General features: G+C 36.3%; 1 protein-coding gene across 1 annotated transcript; it reads right to left on the reverse strand.

Annotated features, from left to right (window-relative positions):
• Positions 1 to 5,382: 5,382 nt before the first annotated feature.
• mnx2b (motor neuron and pancreas homeobox 2b) lies at positions 5,383 to 10,770 on the reverse strand. The gene is made up of 3 exons (XM_054617955.1): positions 9,882 to 10,770; positions 7,881 to 8,041; positions 5,383 to 6,391 (listed from the first exon to the last, which is right to left on the reverse strand). The coding sequence occupies exons 1-3, from the start codon at positions 10,303 to 10,305 to the stop codon at positions 5,978 to 5,980; spliced, it is 999 nt and encodes a 332-aa protein (XP_054473930.1). The 5' UTR covers positions 10,306 to 10,770; the 3' UTR covers positions 5,383 to 5,977.
• Between the last annotated feature and the right edge of the window lie 217 nt (positions 10,771 to 10,987).

A 10,987-nucleotide genomic window follows, 5' to 3' on the forward strand; every position in this document is an offset into this window, starting at 1 on the left:
TTCAAAACTAGAAAGTCCCGCCCCCGATATACAAGCGCACCCAAAAGAGCCTCACTGCGCAGGAAATGCGCATTTTCATCCCCAAATAGGAACAATATTCAGGAAGTTCTGCAGAAACAACAGTAATAGTACTATAATAATATTAGTATATACAGGACACCTTCTCATTCAACTACTTTGAAGAATGTAAAATATAAAACATATTCTGGTTTGTTGAGCATTTGTTTGTTTACCACATAATTCCACATGTGTTCCTTCATAGTTTGGATGTCTTCAATATTAATCTACAATGTAGAAAAATAAAGAAAAATAAAGAAAAACCATTGAATGAGAAGGTGTGTCCAGACTTTTGACTGGTACTGTATGTAAAAGTATAAAGAAGCATAAAATGTAAATACTCAAGTAAGTCCAAGTACTTCAAACGTGTAGGCCAAGTACTAAACTTGAGTAAATTAACTTAGTTTCTACCACTAGATGTACCTAATAAACTTGGACACTGAGTGTTGTTTTATGTGCGCTTCTAATACTGTAGTTCCTCGGTGAAAAGAAGATTCATAGTGATACTTTGCTGAATAAGAAATATGTTAATCAAAATACAGTACCAGTCAAAAGTTTGGACACACCTTCTCATTCAACTACTTTGGAGAATCTAAAATATAAAACATATTCTGGTTTGTTGAGCATTTGTTTGTTTACCACATACTTCCATATGTGTTCCTTCATAGTTTGGATGTCTTCAATATTAATCTACAATGTAGAAACAAATAAAAATAAAGAAAAACCATTGAATGAGAAGGTGTGTCCAAACTTTTGACTGGTACTGTATAAAAAAAAGCTGTATCATGATTATATAAACGTATCTGCAATGCATTTATGGCGTATCTCTTATTACATTCTGACTTGTACGAATGAACAATTTAGTTAAATTGAGACTGTGATTAAATATAGGCCTTTATATTTATATGCTGATGTTGAATGTGTTTAAATTTAAACATTCAAATTAACATCATTGGTGTAGGTCTAACCCAAACCAGTTATAATCTAATTTCAAAATATCTCATTTATCTTTTGATAAGACTAAAATACTACTTCTATATCTATTTTAAATCTAAAACTGTAATTATGATTAGGCCTGTGCCTTTTGCAGCATCTTTTTAAATGTTTTGTCCATCAGCAAACTAATCATTTTTTCATTCATATTCTAGGAAGCTTCATAAAAACTACAAAGCTGCAGAAACCACCTTCATTTAGGATACAGTAGAGCAAATATTGTCACCTTGACTGAAGTAGTACTTGCACATTCATTTAATATGTGGATCTTTCACTTCTATATTCAATCTCTGCTTAGAATTTGAAAGTGTCTACTTTTTTTTGCCACAAGGGGGCACACATGTACCATGTTCATACTGCAAGACAACAATTTTAATATTAAGATCAACATCATTTATCTTCATCCGCACATGGTAACTTCAACGACAACATAGGCTGAGATGTATGTTCAGAGCTGTGTTTTTGATACAGGTCTATTTTCCATTAAAGGATTATTTTTCAATTCATGCTGTATTTTGTCTCTTATTTTATCCTGCACTATTTTATGTTTAGATTCTCATTTTGTTTTTCTACACATTTAATGATCATTATTGGAGGGAGGCTGACACTTAATTATTTTAATTGCAAACGCCTGCTTGTGTCATTTTTGTGCATATGATGAATTAATAATTTGAGACTCAGAGCAATGTGTTACCTCTAATTATAGTTTTTGGGGGACATGTTATTCTTTTATCTTCGGTGCGCTTGTTTATCACCATGAAAAACAATAATAGTACTATAATAATATTAATATATACAGGACACCTTCTCATTCAACTGCTTTGAAGAATGTAAAATATAAAACATATTCTGGTTTGTTGAGCATTTGTTTGTTTACCACATAATTCCATTTGTGTTCCTTCATAGTTTGGATGTCTTCAATATTAATCTACAATGTAGAAAAATAAAGAAAAATAAAGAAAAACCATTGAATGAGAAGGTGTGTCCAAACTTTTGACTGGTACTGTATGTAAAAGTATAAAGAAGCATAAAATGTAAATACTCAAGTAAGTCCAAGTACTTCAAACGTGTAGGCCAAGTACTAAACTTGAGTAAATTAACTTACATTCTACCACTAGATGTACCTAATAAACTTGGACACTGGAGATTCAAAACTTTGTTTTTAATCAAAAAACACTGTGCATTCTTTATTTACAGATACGATTGATTTAACTGACTGAGACAGACTACAGTTTTAATGTTTCCGTGGTAAGATAATTGTGCTCCACAGCAGAATTGAAGGTTACATTGCCACAAGCATCATCACTATATGTCCATTATAATTGGAAAAACACCTGTAACATGCATTTCCAGCAACAATAAATGAAGCTCATGAATACCAAACCACGCCTTTTCAATAAACTTTATTGGCAAAAACGGTGCCTTTTTCCTGCTCTGGAACAGCGTTTTAAGTCGGACAGATGTGAATTTATTAGGGCCCGTCACTCACTCCTTTCCTCGCCCATTAGTTAAGTGACAGTCAGGCCCGGGGAAACCTGCACCAATACGTGTGATTACGTTAAAAGATCGCACAATCTGTTCATATTTACGTAATGAGTCCGACATTTTGCTGATTGATTAAACCACAGGGAGTAAATATTTTTAAGGGCTTCTGATTTATAACAAAGAGCAAAAAAAGAGGCCGATTTATTTGTTTAACTATGAAAATGCGAGTTTCTGGTAACTGCTCTGTGTTTGAGGAGCCGAGGTGACATCTCAGGGGCGAGCTGAGTGATTCAATAGACAGTGAAACCCTTTTATAGAAAGACACAGGCTTCACTATGCCTTATTGGTTAAGAAAAGAAAGAGGCGTTAAGGCCGTCAGCACTTTAGTCAGACTGGCTGTTGAGAAAACTGACAGCATTATCAGCAGTAACTGTAATTTACGCAGGGAATTTTTAATCAACATGACTGCTGTATTCAGATTAAATTAGAAAAGAAAAGGAATCAATGACCTCCATATATTGCTGCACTGCTTTATCAATTAGCTGTGATTTTTTGTCCTGAGGGGCCTGTGTCATAAAACAGGCCAATTGCTATTTGTCATGCAGCTGACAAGTCACACAACTAAATGAGCTCCTATTGATTCGCATGATTTTTCATCAGCCAAATTAAAAGCTGCAGTTTGATAGAGGTTCAGTCTGCAAGCTTGTTATGTATTCTATTCAACCCCATTAAATCAAGTCTGAAAAAGTTGAATCAAAACTCCTTTAAAGTCCTTTGGGTTAACTGGCAGCGTTAATGTAGGGAATTGAAAGGGATATTTGATGCTGCTGCATCCGGCCTTAACCAGGTTGGTTAAAGCTGTGCTGTCACTTAGATTGCTGCAAGTTTAGATCTTAAAATACACATAAAGTTAGTCCAGAGCATTTCTAATTGTGTGAACTACATTTGCTCATCCTTGGTTAGCTTTACCTGACGTTCCTTCACTTAAAAAAGGAAACCTGTTGTAAAGAATTTCATGCTTTATTTTGTTACCTGTGCTTATCTCTATAGTATTCAAACTGGGTCACAAATTTGTGACCCCCATATTTTCATATAACAGATACAAAAATTTGATAGCACATGTGTGATATGTGCACAAACTGTAGCGTAGAGAGGAATAGCATGTGGCTGGGAACAATATTTGGTCGACATTTTTCAAAAGTCGTTCGTCATGTGTGACAAATGTTGACCAAATTCCAAGCTATCGAAATTCGTGACATAATAACTATATGGTGGAACTGTGATTAGTTACTATTTATTTCAATATAAAACAAGTAACAAATAAACTAAAGACATTTGCAGTGAAAAAATTGTTGATCCATATTTAACAACAAAACATGTTGCCACTCATGGACTCTATAATATTAAATGCATAGAAAAGATAAGATGGAAATACAAATACTAACAAAATGTTAGTGATACACATGTAGTCTTTAATGTAGGTGGATGATTTGGCATTTCAAATTAATACATTTTTTATTCTCAAACGTTAGCACATCATCATATTTGCCCAAATCTTTGGATAACAGAGCCAACAAACAACTAAACCACTGACCCAGTAAAGGGCTCTCCGATTACTTTTTTTCTCTCCAATTTTTCAAAAGTGCATCAACTTTCGACTCTTCATTTTGTAGCCATTCAGCTTTAATCAATGTCTGTAGGACAATAAGGACCCAATCAAGAAAACTCAATCCGATATCTGCATTGATAACCAACCTGTGAAAAGTGATACTTTAATTGTTTAAGTGGAAGCCATCTACCCCGAATAAACTCTCTACATGATAACATTGAGACTCTTATCAGTTTCTTATTGTTTTTGAGCAGAATACACTCGCTAGTCTCCACTAAAAGTCCCATCAGTGTTTAAAGGTACTTCCAATCATTGCAGAGGGCTGGGTGTGTGTGTCCAGCCAATTAAGAATACATTTAATCACTATATAAACACGTGACATGTGGTCTGAGAAGGGGCCAAACGACACCATACTGCATGTCCTCCAATCTGCTCTTTAATCACAACCCTTACATGGGCGGCCATAAAAACGCCCCGTCGCAGTTACAGTTACACACACACTCATCATGCTGTTGCACTTGGAAATTAAAATGGGCCTGTGTGACATCACCATCAGGCTTTTGATGGCTTTACTTCTTCTTCATTAACTTAATTATTTGGCCATCAGTAAACCCCACCGAGTAATTAATATCTGAGAGCTTTTGTAATAAATTTTAAGTATGAACTTAGAATTGCTTTGCGTTGCTGTACCAGAGGCAGCGCGCTGGCTGCGAAGGAAAAACGAAGGAGTTGAAGGAGATGTGTACACAAAGAGTTTTTTCTTCTGTGTTATGTCAGATTGTTAACCTTTGTGGTATTCCTTTATTTTGATCAAGTCACAAGTTTGTCCTAATATGACTTTTAATATCTGTCTATCTATCGGTCCACTTTCGTCCAGATTCAAATACCTCGACATCTATTGGACGGATTGCTATGAAATGTTGTTTAGAGGGTGTTCCCCAGAGGGTGAATCCCAATGACTTTGGTGGTCCTCCTTCATTTAGCTCCATCAGACAAAAAAGTATTTGGTTTATCACCAAATACTTGCAAAACTTTACATTCCCATCACCTTCAACTGCACTTTGTGTGTAGTGCTAATTAGCATGTTAGCATGCTTAGATGCCAACCTAAGATGGTGAACATGTTGAACATTATACCTAATAAACATTAGCATGTTAGCATTATTGATATGCTAATCAGGAACATGGATCAACAGTGAAGACATTTTTGAGTTCTCTTTTTTTATTTTGCTCTATTTTTTGTATTTCACAGTAACACCACAAACAAGTTTCAGATAAATACACGTATGATTCATCTTTGCAATCATTCAAATAAATTAAGTTCATTTACATTTAAGGGACGAGAACAAATTCATAAACATCAAGAACAAAAGAATCCCCCAATAGTTACACATTAAATGCACAAAAGTAAATGCAATACATGAGGTGTCCTGCAATGTGTTTTCCCCCAAAACAAAGCATTTTTGTCTTCATGATGCAGGGGAGGCTGCCCCGGGCTACTGTGCATCCTGTACGCATACACTGTACGCATCCTTCAGTCATGTGTGTTCACTGGGTGGAGCTCCAGCTGTCAGTGGATGGAGCAAAGACAAGGTGACCAGAAGGTGATTGGAATGAAAACAGGAACATTTCTGGAGGAAATGAGCACCTTCTTTTTTTTTTTATTGGCATGCTATGAAATGTACAGTGCTTAGAGATGATTTTATTCACAGATGGTTTATACGGAGTATTTGTGTGTGTCTGGAAATTGTCAGTGACCACAAACACAGACATGTCCCAGTGTAATGTGTCTGTGATTCTCAGGAAAACAAACTGGTGTTTCCTGAGTGTCTGTTCACAGTCCGGCCCCGATCTTCCTGTCCCCTCCTCCTACTTGCACCCCCTCCAGCTCCTCATCAGAGAAAGGGCTGTGGGGATTGTAGCCAACATCGGTGCTGCGCTGCAAGAAGTCCGTGGCTCGCGGCATCCCGACAGGAAAGCCGTGCTGGGCATCCTCCTCTTCTTCCTCCTCATCATCCTCCTCCTCCTCCTCCTCATCCTCCTCCTCTTCCTCCTCATCCTCCAGATCAAGTTCTATGCCTCTGTTGTCTGGATTTGCAGCTTGTCGACTCTCCTTTGATTTGTCTGTGGCTGTTTTTCCTCCGCTGCGCAGTAGCTTTGCGTCAGACTGGGCTGAGGCGGAGGCCTGCTCCTTTGCCTTTCGACTACGTTTCCACTTCATCCTCCGATTTTGGAACCAGATCTTGACCTGCCGAGAGATGACAGAGCAAAGAAAATGTGTTCACAAGATGGTTCTAAATATTCACTTTTATTATCCCAATGTTACTTAAGAGCAAAACATTTTTTTTATTGCAGAACTTTAAATACACCAAAAAATTGGTTATTCATAAAAATAAAAAAATGTATAAGAAAAAAAAAGGAAAAAGAAATATATGTATACACAACTCTTTATCTTTGCTCTTACATCTGTGTGGGACATGCAACAATAAAAGCACTCTTCCTTTTATATATATATATATATATATATATATATATATATATATATATATATATATATATATATATATATATATATATATATATATATATATATATATATATATATATATATATATATACATATATATATATATATATATATATATACATATATATATATAGGTAATATATATATATATATATATATATATATACTAATATATATATATATATATGTGTATATATATATGTGTATATAATATATATATATGTGTGTGTATATATATACACATACACATACATCTGTGTGGGACATGCAACAATAAAAGCACCCTCCCTTTAAACTAAATACTTGGAATATATCACTGTTTTTGATCAAGTATACTCTAATCATATAAGTCATCAATCCTGTCAGAAATGTGAAGGAATATTTAATTAAAATAGAAAAACAAAACACAATCTAAATCTTACATTGAAAGCTTGATGCATTAAGTCTTTGTTTAGATCTTTAGGATATTAACTGTTCAGACACTTAAAACAGCAGATGGTTGATATCACCCAGATTATAAAACAACATAATGTTTCTGTTGTACACTCTGCATCTCAACATGAAATATTTGCCCTTCATTTCAAATAAACTCCTCTTTGTTAAATTAATACATTTGACATTTTAGCACATCAGTCACAATTTGTCGAGCAATTAATTACTGTTTCAAGAATGAATGTATATTTTCATTTAACAATTCACACTGGTTGTTTTGACTTATTTTTATACTTTGAGACAACTCATGGTATTTTTCTTTAGGATAAAAATGTTTTACATGATTGTATTGGAAATGTAATTTTTTATTTGATAATCAAATTTCTGTTGAACTCTGATTTTGTGGCCTATTATGTGTTATTTGTCTGTTAGTGCTACATACCACGGCCTGGTCTCTGCTTAATCACTAAGGCTTTCCTGGTTAAATAGCTAATAAACAAAACAGCTAAATGAAACAAAAGTCTGTTACATACAGTCTTCTAAATAATATGCCTGCACATGGTTACTGAAGTCTGATAAAATCAAGTTTTCCTGCTGGATGTTTGTATTCACTTTGAGACTGGATGATTGCTGAACAAGAACATTATGTCTTACGTTGAGTAAACTTTGTCTTCGAGTATTCATTGAGCTCTCGCCTCATTGTTGATTCTGTGAATTCTATTTTTTAACCTTGAAATGAACCTGTTGGCTGGTGAAGTGGACTGGTATCTCTTCCTACCTGTGTTTCAGTCAGCATGAGTGAGGTGGCCACTTCAAAGCGTTTGGGTCTGGAAAGGTACTTGTTGAGCTTGAACTGGTTCTCCAGCTCCAGCAGCTGCTGACTGGTGAAGGCGGTTCGGGGCCTCCGGCACTTCCCCAACAAACCAGACTGAGGGCCCGCTGGAGGAGGAAGAGCAAAGTTATCAGTTTATCTCTCCACCTGAGTGGACAGTTTACATTTGTTATTGATTTTGTTATTGACAACTTATTTGATATCAGAGATTGGTGGTCTATTATTAAGTTTAACAAACAATGTCTGACAATGTCTGATTATTTTTGTTTTGATAATTCAAATAAAATCTATTTTGAAATATCTTACCTTTAAAGAAGACTCAAGTCTTAAATTAAATATTTAGCAAATAACTGCCACCAGTCTTATGTATTTAATACCAAGGACGTAGGAAGTTCAATATAAATCTGTGGCTTAGGAACAGGCACACATATGCCCGCACTCTCTCGCCATCATTAACTATAATAGCTTTACTCCAGTTTATTGTTGACGGGGGGACACGGCAGAAACGGGAGCAGAGGCCATAAAAACACAGGCATGCCATTAACTTAATGAAAATTCAATGAAGGCTTTTGGGATTTTATTGATGAACTACAGAACGTTTTAGGTGTTTGTTTATAGTTTCTTCGTCACACAAAGACAATTTTCATCTTGTTGGCGTTTATAGAGAAATAAATGGGCCAAAATTAAAATATGAGACACACACACACACACGAAGTCAACAGAGGCCAGTGTTGTAAGGGACGATGTTGCTGTTATCAACACTAAAAATATGAAAATCACCTCCAAACCTTGAATAAAATAGTTCACAAAGCATGGCTAAATCAAAAGCTAAAACTGTCTGTTTCCGCATCGAAATAAAAAAAATATTCAAAAACTGTGACTCATAGAAGGACACATTATCCGCAGCAGACTTCAGTGTTATAATTTAAAACAAACCAACAATAAACAAGCAAAAACTAAGAATGCACTATTAACGTATAATAAACAATTGAGTCTGTATTCTGTAATAATTGCATATATAAATATTGGCCTAATATTTAAATGAATAATCTAAACAGACCATAAGTAGATCAACTCAACTCGGTTTCATTTGACAGTCAGTGTTTGTGTTCAATGAGTTGACCACTCAGAGTCAACCCATCTGATAAAAGCTGTAAAACCCGATAACGGAAACGGTTCATGAGTGGCACAGATATGGGTGCGTGGTTGGAGAATTTAAACAAGTATATTTGGCTTCTAAATCGTGATTATCGTGCATATATTCCTATTTTTTTTATACATAAAACTTTCAATTATTTCATATATGAAAATATTGATATGAATAACCTAATTACTATGTAATTCAAACAAATATACTTAATGTATTCTAAATGTATAACCTGAATAATATGCATTTAAATTCAATAAATTATATTAATACTGAATACATAAACCTGAGGAATATGCATTTCAAATGAATAGGCTTTATTACACTGATGCATATGGATCATGTAAAGTTTATTAGGTAGGTTTATGTTCAAAATATTTAAAAAATCAAATGGAACTTTGTTATTAATTAAATTACATAAATCTTAAAAGTTAGGGTTAAATATTTCTGTGAGTATACTGTCAGCATAGGCCTGTAGTATATATATACAAATACACTGTGCAATACAATAGTTATAATAGTTTCTGTCTGTATATATAATATTTCAGTTACTGTGGATTCTTTACTGTTTTTTACTGTTTTTTTATTGCTCATTTGCTTATTTATAATACTTTTCTTTTTACTATGTCTCTTGTTTGCACTATCCTCTATGCTGCTGTAATCCTGTAAATTTCCCCGCTGTGGGACTAATAAAGGATTATCTTATCTTATCTTATCTTATCTTATATATAGAAAACATCAGAATCACTCACATACAGCTGAACAAAAAAGCACTTTTCATAGGTTTAATGTATACTTACTGTAGTCTGGCAGTCGTGGCATCATGATCCCGGCCCGGATCCAGTGCTCCAGCGGCAGAGACCCCGCCATGGCAGCCGCCTTCAGGTGCTCCGGGTAGGCCTGCGTGAGGTGCGTGAAGCCGGTGTAAGCGAAGGCAGGGTGCTGGCCACCCAACGCGGACAACGGGTACATGGGTGCGTGGTGGTGGTACATGCCGGGGAGCGAAGCCAGTCCTGGGTGAGGGAGATTCAGAAGACCCGGTTTGTGGAGTAATCCTTGGAGCTGCGCGGCACGTGGAGAAGGGGTGTCCCCGAGGCGGCAGGACACCGGGCTGCCCGCCGGGCTGTCGCTGCTCAGGCCGGGGGACAGCTCTCTGCTCACACGGTTGGTCTTGGTCTCGTCAGCGAGCAGGGCGTCAATTCTGAAGTTTTTGGATTTTTCCATGACGGCTTCACTCAAGATTTTTTTAAAACAAAACTAAAATTGTCAAGCTCGGCAGGTGCGCACACACACTCATGTGTCCTCCTTATCTGTTCATGCACGTCCAGGGTGGACGGAGCTGCACAACTTATAGTTGTCAAAAAATGAACATTAACACATGCTCAACTTGCACGTTAACGACTTAGAAAACACTTTTTGACAGACAGGAATCACTGATGTTTGCATGCGCATTGCTGTACCTGCATATGTCACTCTGCAACATCAACTGTATACGTCCGCCCTGGTGTGTTTACCACTAACTTCACAAAGAGGCATGCGTCTCACTCCATCAGCCGTCCTCCTCCACCCCTGCAGGCCGGTGTGAGCTGGGATTGGCTGGAGGCTGAGCTGCTCTGACGGGCCTCTAATCAGCTAATTACTCGCTCGTTTCTCCCCCCAGAAAGCATTCAGAGTGAGGTAATGTCCAACCCTTGTCCCGCCTGCAAACACCTTCAACTGCATCAAAGCGCGGAGGTACATTAGAAGATTAGTAGATTGTATTTTCAGTATCTATCTTACTGCCAGCTCCTCATACTCACAACAGATTGCAGCTATACCTTGCAATAAACAAAGACTTATATCCACCGCTTTGATTGTCCAAACTAATTATTAGTGATGCAAACATCTTCCACACCTTAGCAACAAA

This window comes from Anoplopoma fimbria, chromosome 2, assembly GCF_027596085.1.
Source record: "Anoplopoma fimbria isolate UVic2021 breed Golden Eagle Sablefish chromosome 2, Afim_UVic_2022, whole genome shotgun sequence".
In the NCBI taxonomy this organism is placed as follows: domain Eukaryota; kingdom Metazoa; phylum Chordata; class Actinopteri; order Perciformes; family Anoplopomatidae; genus Anoplopoma; species Anoplopoma fimbria.

Coding starts and splice junctions, on each gene's coding strand:
- mnx2b (XM_054617955.1), bottom strand. CDS start 10,305: ATGGAAAAATCCAAAAACTTCAGAATTGACGCCCTGCTCGCTGACGAG. Junction 8,042..9,881: donor GCCACGACTGCCAGACTACA/GTAAGTATACAT, acceptor TTCCTCCTCCAG/CGGGCCCTCAGTCTGGTTTG. Junction 6,392..7,880: donor TCATGCTGACTGAAACACAG/GTAGGAAGAGAT, acceptor ATCTCTCGGCAG/GTCAAGATCTGGTTCCAAAA.